General features: G+C 35.9%; 1 protein-coding gene across 3 annotated transcripts in view; it reads left to right on the top strand.

The window, feature by feature from the left end:
* The window catches only part of PANC (pantoate-beta-alanine ligase), a 124,722-nt gene that overhangs the window by 53,866 nt on the left and 47,637 nt on the right, over nucleotides 1-23,219 (top strand). For 2 of the 3 annotated variants that reach the window (XM_089799655.1, XM_089799654.1), the window contains exon 3: nucleotides 5,562-5,693. The exons of the other annotated variant lie outside the window; for it this stretch is intronic. In XM_089799655.1, coding sequence (XP_089655781.1) covers nucleotides 5,562-5,693 — 132 coding nt within the window. The remainder of the gene's footprint in view (nucleotides 1-5,561; nucleotides 5,694-23,219) is intronic. 3 annotated transcript variants of the gene reach the window in all.

Below are 23,219 nucleotides of genomic sequence, written 5' to 3'. Positions count from 1 at the left end.
TCAATGTTGAGACATCTCATCTCATCTACAATCAAGATGTAGTCTTTGATGAGCAGCAAGGACGATTCATGCCTGTTTCTCCTATTCTTGATCCAACAAACCGGCCTCTGATGGCTCATGATTTGGGAGTTCAGCTTCCATTAGGTCCACCTGATGGGAGGGCTCTAGTAGCTCCTACAACGCCAGTTATATTAGTGATACTTGTACAGACACCTCCGGCTTCTCCTGCAGGGTCACCTCGTTTTGTAGATGCTTCACCTAAGTTTGATCTAGATTCTTCTGATGAGGAACTTGTTGATCAAGCATCTCCTAATACTAATGTTGGTCATTCTCCTATCCTGCCTAAGTGGTGGGCTAAGACACTTGTTGATCTTCATTATAATGAGCTCATTGATGGGAGAACTGCTCGGAAAAAGAACAAAATTATAGATTTTGTTAACTTCGCTCTCATAGCCAACATTCACAGTGTGTTTGAACCTCAAACATATTCGGAGGCTAAAGGAATTCTAGAGTGGGAATAGGTCATGCAATTTGAACACCAGAGCCTGCTGAAGAACAACACCTGGGTCCTTTCTGATCTTCCACTAGGGAAGAAACCGATTGGTTGCAAATGGGTTTACAAAATCAAATACAAATCAAATGGTACTTTGGACAAGTACAAAGCTTGTTTAGTGGCGAAGGGCTTTTCTTAGCGTCAGTGCATTGATTATGAGGAGACCTTTGCTCCTATTGCAAAGGTGAGCACCATCAAATTAGTCCTAGCCATGGCAGCACAGTTTGGCTGGAAGGTCCATCAGATGGATGTCAAGAGGCTTTCTTGAATGGTGATCTCCATGAAGAGGTCTACATGACGCAACCTCTTAGTTTCAAGGTTGCTGGTAAATACCATCAGGTTCTTAGATTGGTAAAAGCTCTCTATGACTTGAAGCAGGCCCCTCGGGCATGGTACATAAAAATTGATAAGTACCTCAGTGATCAAGGCTTCAAGAGGAGTTCTTGAGACTCAAATCTCTACGTCAAGACTATTGAAAATGACATCATCCTTCTGGTTATTTATATGGATGATTTGATCATCATTGGCAGTTTGACATCTTTGATTCAGGGAATCAAATAGAATTTATGCCAGACTTTTGATATGATTGACCTTGGGTTCATGCATTATTGCCTAGGTGTTGAAGTTTGGCAATAGTGTTCTGGTATATTCATCTCTCAGTCCAAATATGCTAGGGCCTTGTTAGACAAATTCTGTATGCAGGACTGCAAGCCTGCATCTACACCTATGGAGAAAGGTTTTAAGTTATCCACAAAGTCTAATTCTCCTTCCGTTGATGATACCACATACATGCAACTAGTAGGCAGCCTCATCTAGCTCTCTGCTACTAGGCTTGATATCAGCTTCACAGTTAGTTATATTTTACATTTTATGACAGCTCCTAAGGCTGATCATTGGATGGCAGCAAAGCGTGTGCTTTGTTATGTGAAGGGCACTTCAGATTATGGACTTTTGTACTCTCGAAGTTCTAGTCCTAAACTCAATGGGTTCATAGATTCAGATTGGTTAGGTTCTATTGATGATAAAAAGTCAACTTTTGGAGATGTGTTCAGTTTGGGATCCAGTGCAGTCACATGGACTAGTAAAAAGCAACAAGTAGTTTGTCTCTCCTTTATAGAGGCCGAATACAAAGGGACTGTTAAGGCAGGATGTGAAGCTGTTTGGCTTCGTCGGATGCTTGGGGATATGTAGATGTCACCAGCAGGACTTGTTTGTTGATAACGAAGGCGTTATCAAGTTAGCTTGAAATCCAGTCTTCCATGAACGAACCAAGCATGTGGATGTTCAATGTCATTATATACAACAGTTGATTGAAGAAGTGACTATAGATTTGCAGTATGTTCCTACCACAGATTAGACTACAGACATTCTCACCAAGCCTCTTGGTCCCAATAAGTTTGTCAAATTCAAAGGACAACTTGGTGTTCTAGATAGATTAACCATTACGGGAGGGTATTATGATAATAGATAATTGTCTATTATTAGTTAATAGTTATCTATTTTAAATAACTAGTGAGCTTTAGTTTGCTTTCGTTTTTTAGCTTTCTTTGTTAGAAGAATGTTTCTATTCTTTAAGATCTTTTTATTCTTTTGTATATAATGACCTTTCGGTCTCTATTAATAACAAGCAAGTATTTTACCAATTACTTCCATAATAGATTATAAGTCCTTCCTAGGTGGGAAGAGGTCCAACATCGAAGGAAATGTTCCAGGGTGAGAGTAAGCCCCGGATTGCTCAGAAAATTGGTGGAGGTGGGGTGCCACTGCTGAGTATATCCTCAGCAAGGTCTCATCGACTTAGTGTGACCAAAAACAGGAGGGCCGATTGGCCAATTTGTGCTTTGAACTAGAGAGGCCGATAAGAAAAAGGAGGTGAGAAGTTGATCCGAAGTCTGACTCCAAGGGAACAAAAGCTGCAAAGTGTGATCGCAAAATTTCGTGGCCTCTTAGAGGTAAATTGCAAGACACCACTGGTTGGTGTATTTGAAGAAAGATGAAAGGATCTGCACTCTCTGAATAGGAAGCAAAACTACCTCCTATGTGACAAAGTTCGAGTTTAGCAACCTTAAAATTCAGATGAAGTTCGACAAAGTAAAGAGTTTTGAAAAAATTGACATTAAATTTGCCTTATATTATATTAAAAAAAAGTAATATATCTTCAAAATTATCAAAATAGTTTATCATTACTAAATAAGCTGGCAATCATTGTACATTTAAAATAAAAATAAGTATTAAAATTTATTTTAAAAATAAATCGATTACTAAACTTTATTTAAAAAATAATTTTTTAAAAAAAAAATTTAAAATTATAAAAAATATAATAACTATATTAAATTCTATGTTGAAAACATAAAAACAAAATAACAAGGTTACCACGAGATGGGGAGACTTGAGGTCTCGATATTGGTACTGGTACCGTTACTGGTTCAACTATTTTTCAAAAATAGCCAGCAAGGTACTTGGAGACGACAGTTTTCCCAATAGTTTAAAAAGTCTAATACTAAATAAAAAATAGTAAAATTGTAAAACTAAAACACTAAAGTAAATACAAATAGTAATGTCACATTAATATAGAGTCAAATAGATCAAAACTCACATAATCACATTATAGTATCTCATAGTCATTTGGTTTCTGAATATCGCATATGATCATCATAATATTAGATTAATAATCGCTGAGATTATTATTACATATTCAAATTTTAAATTCAAAAAAATATAGCTTGATACCAAATCGCTGATATGCAAACAAAATGAAAAAAACTTAGTACTGTAAACAAAAAGTAGAAATCTATCTAGTATCTAGTATGATGATGATCATATACTCCACAAGGTTGTGATCATCCATCTCAAGGTCTTCAGCTATTGTGCTCTCCAAAAAATCATCACTCTCTATGTTATCTAAATAAAATTTTAAATATTTCTAATTATTGCTCGTTGGGTATAAAATAAATAAATTTAGAAGTGTTTCTAATGCTTTTTAAGTTATCAAAGAAAATATTAAAATGATAAAATCATTTGAATTGTCATTGGTTTTAAGTTTTGCATTAAAAAACATTAAAATGAGGGCTAAAATACATAAAATGATCAAATTTTATATTTTACATTTTTTTTTTTATCAGGAGACTTAGGGGAGACTTCACTTTTTGAATTTGAAGGCTCTAGGAGACTTCGTCATGAAGCCTTCAACCTTTTTTGAGGGCTCGGAGACGCAAAAAGTCTTCAAGCTAGGAGACACGTCTCCCTGTAACATTGCAAAATTAAAACACTAAATTTTATTTTTAAAAGCATAAAATATTTAAATTTTTTTTTTTTAAAACTTTAAAAACCAAAATAGAAATCACTAACTTTTGTTCTATTTAAACGACATTTGACTAAGAAGTAAAGTAAACGAACAATCTTTTATTACCACCATTATAAAAACATAAAATCATTGGTATAATTTTCTCAAATATTGTTTTCCTTTATTTGAGCTTTTCATCTTGGAAATGTGAAATCCTCCATTTTCTGCAGTCGCTAGCCTTCATGCATCTGCTATTATCACATTGTGCCCTAGTCATAATACCTTTTGTCGACCATTGTCCTACTGTGTCTTTAGATCCGACTATTTGGTTGTGCTCTAGCCGCTTTTAATATTCTAGCATACAAATTCCATAATTTTATTATTTTTTACAAGTTTGCTGAATTTTGAACTTGAAGCTGGAAATTCAATGAACCTTGTGTCATAGCCTCCCCCTGTAGATGGGGCAATGGAAAATTCGATGCACCATCAAGCCTATCTTCAACCTTTAGACTGCTAACCATCTTGATACATTAAAAAAACTTATACAGATGAGAAGAAGACTGAGCAGTTATGCTACAATATTGAATCTGATCGCTTAACTTGATTAAGCCTGCTCTGATACCTTGCTGATTTTACAATAGGAAAAGCACAAAATCACATAATGTATAACACAAAACACTAGACACAGAGTTACCCTGGGAAAACCCTTCAACTTGAGGGGAAAAACCCTAGCACACCAAAAAATCTTACTTTATTGAATAATAATAGCAGTGAAAATTATAATGTTCAACAAACTGAAATAGTAAAGAATTCCCCTCTAAATACAACCAACACAAAGCATACTTAAAACAATATGAACCTGCAGTCTGTAGACTTCACATCTAGGACTCTAACAATAACAAATGAAAACACTCACGAACAACACTATGAGGAACCTACAAGAATGATAATTACTACAATTCATCACCCCGACCAATGGCCCGCCACCACCTACAGGAATACACGAAGCTATAACACAAAATGACAGACACATCAATTACATCTTCCATTACACAAAAACAGCAACTCTTCAATGTATCTTTCTGTCTAACTCAACAGCCATGCAAAATAGGAATCATTCACAATAGCCTGCTGTGACCAGTGAAAAGACTTCTGCTGCCCAAGAAGATAAATTTCCAATGACTCTGCCATGTCCATTCAAGTCTTTACCGTGAGGTGTGTGAAAGAGACTGACTGTTCGATACCTTTGGCCAGCAAACATATGAAAGACTAATCACAGAAAATAAAGGTAAGATGACCAGCAGAGTAATAGACGACTTCAAAAGAATATCATATACGGAACATAGAGTAGAGAACCAGCAAGCTGCCATTATCGCAGGAATAAGAGATATCTCCTGCAGGTACCAATCTCTAACATGTGAAAATGCCCCAGGTCCACATGCAATAAATTGGCTTATACCTGGGCTTGAACTAAATTGCTGTTTGTTTCTGTTCAAGAAAAATAAATTGTGTGGTCCCATAAGCATCTCACGAACTTGAATCTATTTGTATTTTCTTCAAGTCACACTGAATATGTTTGGAGAGGGTTTCCTGTAGCTGCTTCTCCCTGATGACTTGTATTTATTTTCACAGCCTTTCATTGAGTCACTGTATGATATTATTTGTTGATATAAGAGTTGCACTAAAGTTAGTTGTAAATTTTTAACATCTTGAATGTTTCTGCAGGCATTGTCTATTTGTAGATCTTTAAATCAAGTTAAAGATGCTGTTTGCAATGGACAAATTTCCACAGAATTATTGCGACATTCAGTTTTAGAGGCTGTTCGTAATGCTGGGGGCAAAGTTGATTATGTGGAGGTTAATCCTGAACATTCAAAGAGTCTTGTCTTTAGTTACTATGTATGCTTTGATTTTGATAAATCCCAAACTTGTTTTGACCCTGGTTGTTTAGAAATGGTATATAATGCTGTTATCTTTCAATTTGTGAGTGTTTTTCTTGTTCCCATGAGTATTAACCACCCACTTATTTAATCTCCCTAACTATGGTCTTATGGTTATAAGTCTTTGCTAAGCACATTCTTGTGAAAATCATGAAAAGTCTGCTTGATTCTTATGATTATTACGGTTCTCTTGAGGAACACTTCTGATTAAAAACTATAAAAAATGCAGAGGATTTAGAGTAAAACTGAAGTGATGGGCAATTAGTTATTATCAATGAAGCAAACATTGAATTACATAAGCCATATTGTAGAAAATGGCCAATCCAGTGTATATTATAGATTGATAGCACAGTAGAGCCTGCATGCCACAATTAAGTTGTATCAATACACTTAATTAAATACCGTTGCTTTCTCAACCAAATATTTTCTATCTTTTGTTTCTTAAGAAGAAATTATATATTTGGCTTTATTTGTAAGTACATTAGACAGGTACATTAATCAGAAAGCTTTATAGATCCCCGAGACATACATTTGAGACACTAAATTAAATGACTTGTGGCCGTAGGAGAGCATGAGAATTTCAGTCTGTTAATTCTATGCAACTGCGAAAACATACTGATCTGAAGAGCAGATTGTACAAGATCATGTAAAGCATGGATATCCTTATGTAGGATTTGCCTCTTTTATAACCCTATATAATTAACCTTATTGACGGCTTGTTTAGGAGCATTTAATAATGTTTAGTTTGCACGGTTGTTAGTATAATTACTATCTAATTATACTTTTTAAAGAGACGCCGATCTTGGAAGATTATTATTTGTTTATTCGTAAGGGCCGACCTAGAAGAGTCATGTCCTTTGTAAGGACATGCCTCTTGGGTGCAATATAAACATAAGGTAAGTCTGAGAATAGAGAACACACAATACACAATAAAGTCTGCTCCTCTACATTACTGCCTTATGTGACTTATTGCAGGAATAAGAACATTTCCAGAATAATTATTATACTATTGGTAACACTTCATACAACTCTGATATATAGAGGATCATCTTCAACAAGTAGATTAAAGGCATCATCAGTTTGGTAATTTAGAATTTGCAAAAACTTTACATGGTATCAGAGCTCTTGTAGTTGAACCTTGGCTCTGTAAATTGACAATCAGATTAAAAATATCTAGCATCTCCTACCTTCAATGGCTAGCACAATCAGACCCGAAGATAGGTTTGATGAAAAAGAACGCTTCGTTGCTTGGAAATTCAGAATTATGATGATTCTTGAAGACAATGATGTAATACAATTTGTTGATAAAGAATCCAAGCGACCTGATGCTGATCGTCATAAAACCATCTGGATTAAAGGAAATAGGAAAGCGATGCAAATCATATTAGATGGGGTTAAAAATGAAATAATACCCATGCTAATGAAACATCAAACAATATTTAATATGATGAATGCATTATTAAATGCATATGAGGTTAACAATGCCACTAGAACCCTTGCACTAAAAAGGCAACTAAATCATATACAGATAAAGAAGGGAGAATTTATGAATTCATACTTCCTAAGAGTGGCTAGTCTAAAAGATGAACTTTCAAGTATAGGGACCATAATTGAAGACAAAGAACTAACACTTATGGCTATAGATGGGTTACTGGATTCATGGGAAACATTCTCACAAGGAGTAAGTTTCCAGACTTCAATAGACTCAAAGGAGATTGCCTTCAAGAAGAATCTAGGAAACTTCATAAAGGAGCAAAATTGAAAACTGAAGATGAAGAACTTCATGTTCTCAAGACAAATTCCTACAAAGGTAAGAAGAAACACTTCAAGAAGAAGAAGGGTAATCAAAGAAATGACAAACCTAAGAAAGATTTATCCAGAATCAAATGCTTCAAATGTGAAAAATTTGGACACTAGATTTAATTGCCCTGAGAATACAAAGCAGCAAGTAAAATGTACAAACGTTACCAGGAAAGAAGAAAACTATGATCCTGAAAATCGTGTATTGTATTCTGCACTATCAAATGAAGTATCAAGCAAAGCATGGGTAATTGATAATGGACCATCTCGACGTGTTACAAGATACAAAGAAGTACTAGATTCAATATTAGAAGAAGTTGATGGCGAAGTTACCATCGATAATAATTCCTCCTATTCAGTCAAAGGAATTGGGAATTGCATCTTGAAACTAAAGTCAAGTATTTCTCTACATCTCAAAAGAGTACTTTATGTATCTCTATTACAGCACTTGAAGATGATGGACATAATGTTACATTCATTGATGATAAAGTAATGACTTGGTCTAAAAACTCTTTATTTAAGAAATCAAAGTTGATTGGTCAAAGAAAGGGATTCTTGTATGAATTAAATACAAAACCTAATCAATCCATTCAAGTCTTAATTCATGAAGCTATTGATATAAACGAAATATTGCACAGAAGGTTAGGACATCTAAATTTCAAAGCCTTATCGACTATGGAGAAGATGGTTACTGGTTTACCTAAGTTGAATAAAGATCATTCAAGCATATGCAAAGGATGCGCTCTTGGTAAGAACACCAAAAGTCCATTTGATGATAGCACTAGAAAAACTAACAATGTTTTGGAATTAGTCCACTCAAATTTATATGGACCTCTGTTTGTTCCTTCTCTTGGAGGATTCTGGTACTATATACATTTTATAGATGACTTCTCTACGAAAACTTGGATTTACTTCTTAAAATGTAAAGAATCAGAAGAAATCCTTAAAATATTTAAAGAATTCAAAACCTTAACTGAAAACTTATCAGGACGTAGAATTAAAACTCTGAGGATTGATAATGGAGGGGAATGTACTTCAGACTTGTTAAAAGATTTTTGTAAAGAAGTAGGGATTAAGAGGGAGTATACTGCTCCTTATAACCCACAGAAAAAATGGGGTAGCAGAAAGGAAGAATAGAATGATTATAGAAGTAGCAAGAGCTATGATATTTGATCAAAATTTAGAATATTATCTTTGGGCAGAGGTCTCTTGTATTGTGGTCTATATTCAAAACAAAAGTCCTCACTCCCACCTTAGAGATTAAACTTTTGAAGAAGTCTTTTCTAAGGTTAAACCTAATATAAGCCATCTTAGTATATTTGGGTGCCTAGTGTACATACATGTTCCAAAAGAAAAGAGAACTAAGTTAGAACCGTCCAGGAGGAAATGTATTTTTGTCAAGTATAGTGAAACATCTAAAGCATATAGAATTTTCATATCTGGTCAGAAAAACATTGAACTTAGTAGGGATGTAATATTTGAAGAAGATTTAGCATTCAAAAGAGCCCTAGTTCTAAAGATCCCACACATTCACCTAGTTATGAAGAAAATCATGAATCTGAGTTTTAGAGGGAGAGCGTTGAAGAAATTGAAGGTGAAATTCAAAATCTTAATCTTGAGGAAACTCAAAATTCTAAGAAAAGACCACTTTGGGCTATTAAGATTGTAGAGGAAGCACAAGAGTTCGTTGCACCTTCTAGAACCTTTAGAGAAAGCAACAGACCTAAAAGATTTTCTAGTTATGCAACAAACACGAGTGATTTATCTAAATTAGAACCAACCAATGTTTCAGATGTTGTTAAACATACAACTTGGAAGGATGCTATGATGGAAGAATACCAATCCATTATTAAGAATGATGTTTGGGGAATTGTTCCAAAGCCTGAAGGAAAAACTATTGTTTCTTCTAAGTAGATATTTAAAATCAAGCATGTTGCTAATGGTAGCATTAAAAAATATAAAGCCAGATTTGTAGCTAGGGGATTCTCTCAGAAGGAGGGAATTGATTATGAAGAAACCTTTGCTCCATTTGCTAGATACACCTCAGTAAGGGCAGTACTAGCTATTATAGCATCAAAAGGATGGAAAATACATCAGATGGATGTGAAAACAACATTTTTGAATGGAAAGATTAGAGAAGAGGTATATTTGAAACAACCTGAAGGATTTGAAACTCATAGCCTTAAAGTTGTTGTTTGTAGGCTCAAGAAAGCTCTTTATGGGCTTAAACAGGTTCCAAAGGCATGGTATGAAAGAATTGATAAGTATTTCTCCAGTTTAGGGTTCTCCAAGAATGAAGCTAATCCAAATCTCTATTATATAAAGGATAAAGATGATATGATAATATTGATACTATATGTTGATGATTTACTAATAATAAGTGATGATCATCTTATAGATCAATGCAAGAAAGATCTAATTAGAGAATTTGAAATGAAAGATTTAGGACTCCTTCATTACTTCCTAGGACTAGAAGTATGGCAGAATTCTGACAGCATCATACTCAATCAAGGAAAGTATATATTAGACATCTTGAAGAGATTTGGAATGTGGAACTATAGACCTATGTCTTTTTCAATGGAGACTAATCTACATAAACTGAAGGAAGCAGCAACAAAATCACCCTCTATAGATTCTACTCTTAATAGACAGATGATTGGGTTTCCTATGTACTTGGTAAATACAAGACCTGATATTTGCTATGTTGTTAATGCTTTAAGTCAGTTTATGTGTGAACCAAAGGAGATTCACCTAGTTGCAATCAAACACATCATGAGATACTTACAAGGCACTCTTAACCTTGGGCTCAAGTATGAGAAAGTTGATTTGGATTTACATAGGTACACAGACTCAAATTTGTGTTGGAAGTGTTACTAATAGGAAAAACACTTCAGGATGTTGTTTCAGTTTAGGCTCAGCGATGATATCTTGGATATGCAGAAAGAAGGGATCAATAACACAAAGTTCCACATAAGATGAGTAAATTGCCACAACAATGGCCTCTCGGGAAGCAGTTTGGCTCAGAAAGTTACTTGTGGGATTTCTTGGTCAACCCATGAATCCTACTAATATTCATTGTGATAAGCAAAGTTACATCAAACTTTTTGTGAATTTAGTTTTTCATGATAGGTCCAAGCATATTGAAATTCCTTACCATTATGTAAGAGATATGGTAGGCAAGGATACTGTAAAATTAGAATACATTTGCACTATAGATTAGACAACAAATATTCTTACCAAACCTCTCTCAAGTGAAGATAGAGCACTTAAGGAAAATCCTTGGTATGGTTGAATTATAATACATTTGTATACTTTAATTATTAATAATTTTGAATTAAAATTATTATTGTTAGGCTATTGATTGTTATGGGCTTCACTATTTGTATTCATTATCTAAGAGGTGACAATCTTTGAGATAATGAACACTTGTATAAAAGACATTGTGAGAGATGACGATCTCTTAGATAATGTGCTGAGTGGTAGAGAACTACTGTTAGAGCTAGATGAGTTTAAGATCATATTGTGATGTAGACATTTCTATGTCTATGAGTCACAACTTGGATAAAGGAAGAATTTAATCATTTTCTAGATTTTTATCCTGTGCACTAGTAGATCTTAAACTCAAGATCATATTGTGATATAGGTCTACCAGTACCTATGAGTCACAACTTGGATAAAGGAAGAATTTAATTATTCTCTAGATTTCATCTTGTATGTTGCATTCCATGCAATACTGTTATCCCTAGTATAAGTGATAAGTTATATCACAGGGATAGTAATATGACATAGTATCATGTGTTCAATGATACCACATGCTTAGAAGATTTAGATAGATGTAGAGTATCAATCTATGCTTATTCATCTTGATTGATGGTGCTAGATATGTTATCTCTCAGTATGATTATCAAGTTAAGAGGGAGTGTTAATTCTATGTAAGTGTGATAACATACTGATCTGAACAGCAGATCATACAAGATCATGTAAAGCATGGATATCCTTATGTAGGATTTGCCTCAACCCTATATAATTAACCTTATCGGCAGCTTATTTAGGAGCATTTAATAATGTTTAGTTTGCATAGTTGTTAGTATAATTACTATTTAATTATACTTTCTAAAGAGATGCCGATATTGGAAGATTATTATTTGTTTATTAATAAGGGCCGACCTAGAAGAGTCATGTCCTTTGTAAGGACATGCCTCTTGAGTGCAGTATAAACATAAGGTATGAGGATAGAGAAGACAAAATACACAATACAGTCTGCTCCTCTACATTACTGCCTTATGCGATTTATTGCAGGAATAAGAACATTTCTAGAAGAGTTATTATACTGTTGGTAACTTCATACAACTCTGATATACGAAGGATCATCTTCAGCAAGTAGATTAAAGGCATCATAAGTTTGGTATTTCAGAATTTGCAGAAACTTTGCAAAGTCCAATACAACAAGTAACCCAAATTTAGAATCTGAAATTTGGCAACATGCACATTACATGTGGTCATGCATAAATGCAGGCTGATTAATTCTCAGATAACTTCTAACCCTTTCTCGTCTGTTTTCCCAAATTGAAAAATGAAGCAGATTCACATGTTCCAAATTCCATCTAGTCTGACCATCATGCACTAATCCAGGCCTGTAGAAAATGATGTATGGCAGCTACCTTTGCTTTCATCTCTTCATACATAGGTTCTTCATCTCTTCAACCACCAATGGATGAAACCACACAACATAATTTTCATTCTGGCTTGACACAAGGTACCAGCGGCCATAACAAGAACTTTGTTCCTCGTTGTCTCCTGGAAATGTTAAAGTCTGGAATGTCAAACATTTTCTGTCTGCAGCAGAAATTGTCGAATTATCCCAATTAATTGCCACTCAACCCCTGTGCTGATTTGATTATTTAGAAAATCACAGTTTTGATATAATAGGTGAACCCAACTTTTCATTAATTTATTAGGAAAAGTTATATTCTATTTGTGAAAAAATATCAATCCTTTGGTCCAAAAATCAGGGTTTCTAGTTTTTTATTCTAATCTGTGTTGTGACATTTTATGGATTTTCCCTAAACTGAATTCTAACTCTAACCAATTTTTGTTCCTAATGAAATCTCCAATGATTGAAAATATCTTTTATTTCTTTTGGTTTGTTGATTTAATATCTTAGTTAGTTACACTGCCTTGGGGGATGGGGGGACAGGGAGAACGGTGGGACAAGTTTTCGGGATGGGGGGATAGAGGGGCCTTAATTTGGGGATGGAAGGGGGATTGTGGGGGGACAGCTGCAGGGGACCGGGGTGGTTGTATATACTATATACTATATATATGGTACTTAAAATGCTAGTTATGAAAAGACGTATTGCAATATAAGATATAAAGATGTAAAAGAGTAAATACTTCAACATTGCATTGAATTGGAACATCAAACATTAAACATAAATAGTCAAATCAGTAAATAGTTAACACCGGGACGTCCCCCCATCCTTAGCAGAGGTGGTGGAATGTGGTGGCTTCGCTGGGGACGGGGGTGCAGAGTCCCCAAGTCCCCGATACATGGGACAAAAAAGGGGGGACATGTCCCTGTGTTACTATGTGATTTATTCATGAGAGATTTTTTCTAATACTGCCAAACAACAGAAATTGAACCATTTTTCATCTTCGGATCATCGATTTCTTCATGTCATATGCTTGTTAAAAATGTAATATATAATATTAATTTATTGAGGACAATGCCTCAAGCTTTGGAATTAGCTTCCAGTTATGTTGAGGCATACATCATCTCCCGAATTCTCTACAAAAGATGCATATTCATGAATTTGGTATAATGTCTTTGCATCTGTAATGTCCCCTTTCTGAAATAGGATTTAATAATAATAAAAACAAGATCTAAAAATAAATAATACAATATAATTACAAGTTAATTAAGTTTAATGAAAGTGGTGCAGGTGCACCAATGGAACTATGGGAACAAATAGTCAAAATTTTGTAATAAGGTCATATTTAAGGCCATCCATATCATTTTTATAGTTAGTCAATGTCTTTTCGTGCTTTAGATTGCAAATATAAGGCCTATTGAGCCACCATGAACCATCTGGCCTATAAGGCCCTAGTTGGTCAAAGATTGTCAAAGTAGTTGAACAGATGGAAAGGGCATGAAAATAGTGTTTTTAGTTCATTTTGATCACATTGGTCATACTTATGATGTAATGGCAGATCTAGATGTAAAGATGTCAAAAGTTGTAACAATGTTGCAGAAGTTGCATTGACAACTTTTGCAACATTTGCAGAAATGATGTTAATTAAAAAGATCAACCAATCAACCGACTTGGAAATTAGTTGGATCAGTCAGAGCTGGTCAAATGATGTTCAAATAACCTTCTTTGGGTTGTGAATGTGGAGTGGCATGAGTTTTTGAAGAAGAACGATTAATAAGAATACTATTGTGTAATCACCAAACTCTGTCATTTGTTGATCATAAGTTATTTGTTCATTGTAAAGGATTGATATTACCCTGCAACTTATTGAAATTCAAAATATAATGGGTTAGCTTCATTTTGAATGTGATTAGAAGCCCTGCTGTGATCAATAGTAAATGTTTGATTAATTTCTTTTAAAACTAACTGAAACCCTCCTAGGGTAAGTAGTGAGCTTAGAAATTGTATCTCTATAAAGTTACTTGGTGACTGGCCTATGATTTGGTGAAATCTCAGTTTTCCATGGCTTGTTGAACCCCTCAAGGTTGCAGACATTTTGATGAAGGTCTGTTCAAGTTTTTATGATGCCTCAGGACTATGATTATGTGATTGTTTGATTTCTAGTTACCAGTATTGGTAAAAAAAAACGCATAACTTTTGATTCCACCATTGTATCGGGCTAAAAATCGGGGAAAACATCTGTAACTTGGCCATCTACAAAATGACCAGAGCGATTGGGCAAAGCAAATATGAAGTATTGCAAAAGTTATTGATGACTGTGTGTGCTTGATCATAATAAGATCAATCTGCTTGATACTAAGGTCAAAGTTTTGAACAAATCAGTTGGGAGTCCATTGGGGTTTGGGTGTCCCTTGAACGAAGGTCTAGGATAGTATCTCATCAACAAGTTTTCTCATTCTCTGATCAAAATTGTGGTGGTGACCTTCCAAGACTAATGGAGGAAGTCTTCAACATCTAATAAGCCTTATTTACTGATTGTTCAATTATTGTTGCTTTGTATCTCTCATAAATGGCGTCCTTGAGTGTATGTTGAGAGACCTTGTAAACATGGTAGAGATGTGAGCCAAAGGTGCTATGGGGTCCCCAAGTAACGAGAAAATTGTCTTTTGAAATGAGTTAAGGCCTGATTAATATATCTTTGTTCAAGGCTGATAAGACCAATGCCTTGTGAACAGTCAAGCATGAATGAGGACAGCCTTAATAGGGCCATGTAAGACAAATCATTTGAATTGATACTAGGATCTTGCTTTGGACCCATTCTTCTTTGTGGATGCTAGTGCAACTAAGTTTGATAAGACTTTGGGGATAGTTCTTCTTGAGACTCTCTTTTAATAGGTGTTGTTGCCAAGCAAGGTGAAGAAATGACATTATGTCAAGTTGAATTTTGTGAAATCCTATAAACCTCTGCATCAAAAAGGTCAAGAGATATGCAATGAAGATTTGTGACCCTCTCAACATAAGATATAAAAGGTAGGATAACTCATTTGAAATGGGATGTGGAGTAAGGAAGAAAGAAGTGAGCAAAAAGAATTATGGAAGCATTAATGGAAGAAGAAAAGGAATGGAAAGAAGATAGGTTTGAAACTCTTTCAAAGTGTTTTAATTATGATAGTTCGTCACTCTCACGAAGGGTAGAAATGATGAAGGGTTGTGACTCTTTCAAAGGGCAGTAATTGTGAAATGTTGTGACCATTGTAAAAGGAGCGGGCACAATGAAGAGGTGCGATTCCCCACCATTGAAGATATGAAGGGAAGATTGACTCATTTGAAAGGCACAAGGGATATATATCTATTCATTAGCAGTGATATAAGTAGATCTAAAAGATGATAGGAGACCTATTTGATGAATAAGAGCACTAAAGGGTAAGAGCAGACATGAAAGAGACAAATCCAAATCAGAAACAGCGATCAAGGCAAGAATCATCATAATATAAGAGAAAATGTTCTCCCTTAATAACTATGACAGAAATCAGAAACAGTTTATGGTAAACAACAGAGGTTGAACTTCATTATAAGAACAACCATTTTACCTGGTAAACTTATAGGCAGCGCTCAGTTAAAGATATCATCCAATACTCAAAAGAGTGCGATTAAGATATTAGTTAAGGAGGTCATTTATCACCAGTTCCTATTCATCAAAAAAATGTGACTATTCTGCCACAAGGGAAGCTTATAAGTATAAAAGTTTAAGCATTCAAGGGTATCAACAAGAACAAGTCATATCCACAGCAGAAGCAATCATAATTACAATAGAGGCAATCATATCTAAAACAGGGCGATTATCATAATTTCTTAAGTTTTTGTGGTATGTATTACAATAATAGATAATTGTCTATTATTAGTTAATAGTAATCTATTTGTAATCTATTGTAAATATTAGAATGTTTCTAATATTTAGTCAGCTGTAGTTTATTTGTTAGCTTTTTTAGCTTTCTTTTTGCTAGAATAGAATGTTTCTATTCTTTATGACCGTTTCCTTCGTTTCCTAAGGAAACATCGCTTTATTCTTTTGTATATATAGACCTCCTGATCTCTATTAATAACAAGCAAGTGTTTTACCAATTACCTAGAAATATGGTATCAGAGCCAATACTTCAATTTTTTACGAAAAATTTATAATTTCTTTCAAAATTATTTATTCAAATTCTTTGAAATTATTTCAGTCTCTTTCTCTACAACCCACCTAGGGTTTTTGCCTTGAGAAATTTGAATGCTAAGAAACACATTTTTTGTGCAAATCAATGTACAGGAAAAATGCGTTCTCTATGTAAAATCACAACTACATTGTTGCTAGGTAATCTGCGAATCGCAAGTGTGGCTAGTCAAATCATGATTTTTTATGGGAATTTATTTCTTGCTATATTGTGATTTTGAGGCGTGATTTCTTCTTCTACACAATTTGCGGTTTCCTCTTCTGTATGGTCTGCTCACGTTTGCAAACCACTAGCGTCATTTAAACATTGGAGAAGCTTGCGTTTTTGCTTTGCACACTCGCAATTTTAAGAGGTCCAATGTCCACTGTTTCATGGTTTTTTTGGTGTAGAAACTTGTCTCTATACATCCAATCTTCATACTTTCTACCACCTTAGATAGACGCCTCTCTACTACGAAAACCATCCAATTTTTAGCCTCCAAAACTCTATTTTTCTACACATTTGACCTTCCATGGCTGCTGACTAGGGTTTTATTCGAAACCCTAATTTTGAGCTCAAAATTTTTTTATTACAAATTCTTGGTGGGTTTTCGTGAGCTCAACTAGGTTGTCCGATTTTTCTGGGTGCCTTGATTTTTGATCTAGCGGCTCCAGAAACCAACAACATATTCTTTTTGAGTTTTTTGAGCTCTCTTTTGGGTCACCCTTCAAATTTTTTGGGTCTTTCATTTTTTGCCTCGAAGAACGTACCTTCACAGATTTTCACGTTTTTCATTGAAAAACATGCTATGGCATCTCTGACAAACATTCTATTCAAGAACGACTCAAAATTCAATGGTCGAAATTATGACACTTGGAAGCATCGAATCATGGCAATTTTTGAATATCGGAATACCGAACAAATTGTTCTGGGTGTTACGAAGCATTCGACTACCCCTGGTATTGATTAGGATAGATGGAATCTGAATAATCGAGAGGTGGTGATGCTTCTCAAATTATCTGTGGCTAATGATCAACTCTCTCAGATTCCATTTGGCAAGACAGCTGCCGAGATATGGGCACATCTCAAAAGTCTTCATGAGACTTCTAACAAAAGCATAGCTTTTATCTTGAAGAACACTCTATTTTCTATTATCATGGATGAGCGAACCTCGCTCCAGGCTTAGCTGAACAGGATTCAGGAAATCCGTGATCAATTGCTTGCCATTGATCGCAAGATGGAGGAGGACATTGTAGTTATCACTCTTCGGAGTTTACCAAAGTCCTATGAGCATTGTATCAAGACTCTCAACATCACGTCTTCTGGTGTTGATCTGAAGTTCACTAATCTCTGCACACTTTTGCTTCAGTACGATTGGTGGAAACAACAATTCGGTAGCAACTCCAGCTCCATCTCCATAGAGAAAGCCTTTGGTGTTAAATCCTTTTAGAAGGATAAAGGCAAGTTTCCACAATTGTCTCAGCAAAAGTCTTCTGCTCCAGCTTTAGACGACTCTTAGGAAAAGAACATTCAATGTAACCATTGCCACAAGTTTGGTCACATGAAGGTTGAATGTCGGAAATGCTTAGCTGCACAATCTAAGAAATCAAGTGCGTAGCCCAAAGCGAACAATGCAAAGCACACTAAGCATACAAAATCTGCCTTTTACGCCTTCATGGCTAAACGACCAACAAATCATGTAAAATTGTCTGCCTGGTACATTGATTTAGGCACCTCTCATCATTTCACCCACTGCAGAGATTGGTTTACTGACTACCAGCCTTATTTAGATTCTGTTATTTTCGGTGGCAGAGAAGAGTACATCGATGTCGACAAAGGCAATGTTCATATGCAATTTGCTAGGAGGAATCTCATTTTCCTCGATGTGTACTACATTCTAGGGATGGAACTATATCTCCTCTTAGTCAGTAAGTTACTGTGACATTCTCCACACTTGGATGATGCCTCAGTTCACATTAGTGTACCATCACTAATTGGGCGACTCAGTCTACTGTTGCAGTGGGTCTTGAGGATCATGGTCTTTTTAGACTTATTAATTTTGGTGATTCTCGAGACTTAGCTATGGCTGTTCGGCAATCTTCTGTTAGCACGCTTTGGCATCAACAATATGGGCACTTAAATGTGCATTATCTCTCTTAGCTTGCTCGGGATGATCTTGTCCTTGGATTACTCGAGATTCAGACTAAGCAGCTTGGAGTTTGTGATGCATGCTAGGTTGAGAAGTAACATCATACACCTTTCACAAGTGGTGATTCATGACGCGCTTCTCAAGTACTTCAGCATTTTTATGCTGATATTTGCAGCCCTATGGCCACTCCTTCTGTTCTTGGGTCCAGGTATTTTCTGTTGTTTGTTGATGATTTTAGTAGAAAAGTGTGGGTGTATCTTCTTGAAAAGAAATCCGATGCATTTCCTATATTTTAGAAGTTTAAACCTTTAGTTGAAAAAGAGTTTGGGAAATCTTTTATTACTCTTAGATCAAGCAATGGGGGGATTTTTGTTCTAATGAAGTCTCTAGCATCTTGGATACTCATGGCATCAAACACCAATTAATAACAACCAAACAGTGTAGTTGAACATCAAAACATAGCAATCACCGAGATGGATCGATTCATGCTCAAACACAAACATGTTCCAAAGAAGTTCTGGGCAAAAGCAATCAACATTGCAGTTTATCTTTTGAACCGGTTACCCACAGTAGTGGTCAAAGGTAAAACTCCGAAAGTGGCCTGGTCAAGTCGCAAGCCCAAAATCAGTCACTTGAATGTTTTTGTCTCCCTTGCTTTTGTTTGGATCTTTGATGTGTCACACACCAAGTTGGATGCCAAGAGTCAGAAGCTCATGCTTGCTGGATACAATATTCTTCACAAAGCCTACCGCTTGATCAACACCGAGACATCTCGTCTCCTATATAGTCATGATGTAGTCTTTGATGAGCAACGAGGACCATACATGCCTATTTCTGTTGTTCCTGATCCAGCAATCCAGCCTATGAAGGCTTATGATTTGGGAGTTAGGCTTTCATTAGGTCCACCTAATGGGAGCATTCCAGTAGCTCTTGCAACTCCAGTTATACCAATGATCCTGATACAGACACCTCCAGCTTCTCCTACAGGATCACCTCGATTTGTAGATGCTTCACCTAAGTTTGATCCAGATTCTTCTGATGAGAAACCTAATTACCAAGCATCTCCCGATACTATGTTGGTTGTTCTCGTCTTCGGCCTAAATGGTGGGCTAAGACACTTGTTGATCTTTGTGATGATGAGCTCATTGATGGGAGAACTGCTCGGAAAAAGAGCAAACCTATAGAGTCTGTTAACTTTTCTCTCATGGCCAACATTCATAATGTGTTTGAACCTCAAACATATTCCGAGGCTAAAGAAATTCCATAGTGGAAACAGGCCATGACATCTAAACACCAGAGCTTACTGAAGAATAACACCGGGGTCCTTTATGATCTTCCGCTAGGGAAGAAACCTATTGGCTACAAATGGGTTTACAAAATCAAATACAAATCTGATGGTATTTTGGATAAGTACAAAGATCGTTTAGTTGTGAAGGGTTTTTCTCAACATTAGGGCATTGATTATGAGGAGACCTTTGCTCCTACTGCAAAGATGAATGTCTGCTCAATTTGGCTAGAAGGTCCATTAGATGGATGTCAAGAGTGCTTTCTTGAATGGTGATCTCCATGAAGAGGTCTACATGACACAACCTCCTAGTTTCAAGGTCATTGGTAAAGACCATCAGGTTTTTAGATTGGTGAAAGCTCTCTATGGCTTGAAGCAAGCCACTCGGGCATGTTACATAAAAATTGATAGGTATCTCAGTGATCAAGGCTTCAAGAGGAGATCTTCAGACTCAAATTTGTACATCAAGACTACCGATGGTGACGTCATCCTTCTGGTTATTTATGTTGATAATTTGATCATCACTGGTAGTTCGACATTTTTGATTTAGGGAATCAAATTGAATTTATGCCAGTCTTTTTATATGACTGACCTTGGGCTCATTCATTATTGCCTAGGTGTTGAGGTTTAGCAACAGTCTTCTAGTATATTCATCTCTTAGTCCAAATATGCCAAGGCTCTGTTAGACAAATTTTGTATGCAAGATTGCAAGCTTGCATCTACACCCATGGAGAAAGGTCTCAAGTTATTAGCCAAGTCCGATTCTCCTTCCGTTGATGATACTACATGCAGGCAACTAGTAGGCAGCCTCATATACCTCTTTGCTACTAGGCTTGATATCAAATTCGCAATTAGCTACATCTCACACTTTATGACAACTCCCAAGGTTGATCATTGGATGGCCGCAAAGCATGTGCTTCGTTATGTGAAGATCACTTCAGATAATGGACTTCTTTACTCTCAAAGTTCTATTCCTAGACTCAGTGGGTTCATAAATTCAAATTGGGCAGGCTCTGTTGACGATAACAAGTCAACTTCTGGATATGTGTTCGGTTTGGGATCTGGTGCCATCACATGGACTAGTAAGAAGCAGCAGACAATTTCTCTCTCCTCTATAGAGGCAGAATACAGAGGGACGGTTAAGGTAGGATGTCAAGTTGTTTGGCTTCATTGGATGCATGGGGATATGTAGATGTCACCAAAAGGACCGACTACTCTGTTTGTTGATAATAAAACTGCTATCAAGTTAGCCCGAAATCTAGTCTTCCATGAACGAACCAAGCATGTGGATGTTCACTATCACTACATATGATAGCTGGTTGAAGATGGGACAATAGATTTGCAGTATGTTCCTACCACAGATAAGATTGCAGACACACCAAGCCTCTTGGTCCTAATAAGTTTGTCAAATTCAGAGGATAACTTGGTGTTGTAGATAGATTAACCATTAAGGGAGGGTATTACGATAATAGATAATCATCTATTATTAGTTGTAAAAACCTTGACTTGGTGGTACTTAAACCAAGTCAATTTTCTTTCACAATTCAAAAGTTTGACATTTCGGCAAACACCTGGCAAGCAAGCTCAGATACTTTTGTAATAACCCTTGATGTTGTCTCATCTGGAAATGTTGATGAGCAAAGATAATGTGGTTTGTGTCTTTTGTGTTTCTCGAGTTATTTGCAATTGAATATCATATATACATATTAAAAGCTAAAACAGAACTGAATATTTAAGTAAATAACTAACACCCAATCCCGGAATGATCTCTTTTGCAATTTTATTTATTATCTCTCAAATGGACATGGAAAGAATTACAAGATCTTGAACCTGTAACTTCAGCTTCAATCGGTCTGCATCAATTTTTCACCAATGCTGCTCTATTTGTAAATTCCTTGCAAGCCTGGAATAGCTGAACTTGTCCACAAAGATTGCCTTCCAACAGTCATTTTTCAAACTCTAATAGCAGACATTGCAGGATGCACATACACAGGCCAATTGTACAAGAAACGGGCCTGATCCATACTGTAATAATCCTCAACAGCAGGCACTTCAATTACTGGCGTTACAAAGGATGATAAACGCCCAAGTTTGCAGCATTAATAGACCTGTCAGGATGGGTTTGATAACACCAGGCATCTAGGAAATTTAGACCAGTTTGGATGTCAGATTTTCTGAGGAAATGGCAGCACCAATATGCACAGGTCTGGGCATTTGTATAGCAGAAATAAATTACTGTCTTTCCTCCTGTTATAAGCGCCGGAATGTCCAATTAGCTAAACTCCCAGCAACAAGAGAGTTTGACGTGCAATGGCTGCAATGAATTGCTAGGTAATCAAATGCCAAGATGCCCACCAATAATATTCAGACTTATGAGTATCTTCAGCACTAATTATCTGACTAATACCCCCGATTTGCAGAGTTCAATAGCACCCTGTAACCGGGTGATTGTTGCCAATAATCTAGAACCCTTACACTCAGAATTTCTAGTGCACAAGATACATAATCATAATCAACCAGCCCAAAGTAATAAATTACCAGACATAAGTTTCCAACCCCTCAAGCATTAATTAGCTTGTCAGCAACAAACTTCTTCCAAAGCAACAATTGTACAGAAATGCAAGACTCAAATTCAAACTTAGAACAAATCTCAAAAATTAATCTACAATACCTCAGCTGTAAATCAGACATTTCTTCAGGACCAAACCCTTATACTTCAGCAAGGGCCACAAAATATCAGAACTCAGAAAAGTCACAAAGGCAACCAAAGCAAATAAATATTCAAGCATGCCTTTCCCAATGAAATGAGCTCTTATTTATAGCCTTTCGTTGGCCAAACTTTCCTAAAAAACTCCACTCCAAAAATTGTGGAAATTTCCCAAAAGAACTCAACACTAGAAACTTTCCAAAACGCTTTTGAGACATATCTTTTAAAGTCATTATTATAATTATAATAATTATAATAATGCAACTCAATGATTAATAAATAAATAAGAGCTCATGCAATTTATAGGGACATTACATTAGTTAATGGCATAGTTTACATACTCAGCGAGTACTCCTCGACTCTCTGAGTACTCGCATTTATTTTTGCCCTGCGAGCAACTCGCGTGTTAACTTGCAAGTCATTGTCGGCCATAAACTCGCAGTAAAATCGCCAGCAAAACTTCTTTTAACTCACTGAAAACACGGCTACCATTTTTGCCATTTATAAACAAGGAAACAACTAGGAAAAAATTGCAATTTTTTTGATGTTTCCTTGTCTGCGTTGTTTCCATTTTTTGTTGTTTTGCAGCTTTATAAACCCTACTTGCACTGTGTAAAACATAACACTTCTGTGAACTACTTTGATAGCAAGGAATCA

This window comes from Cupressus sempervirens, chromosome 9 (genome assembly GCF_028749045.1).
Source record: "Cupressus sempervirens isolate cs-2001-9-10 chromosome 9, ASM2874904v1, whole genome shotgun sequence".
In the NCBI taxonomy this organism is placed as follows: Eukaryota; Viridiplantae; Streptophyta; class Pinopsida; order Cupressales; family Cupressaceae; genus Cupressus; species Cupressus sempervirens.
The sequence above is the reverse complement of the archived record's forward strand: the minus strand, read 5'-3'. Positions and strand labels throughout refer to the sequence as shown.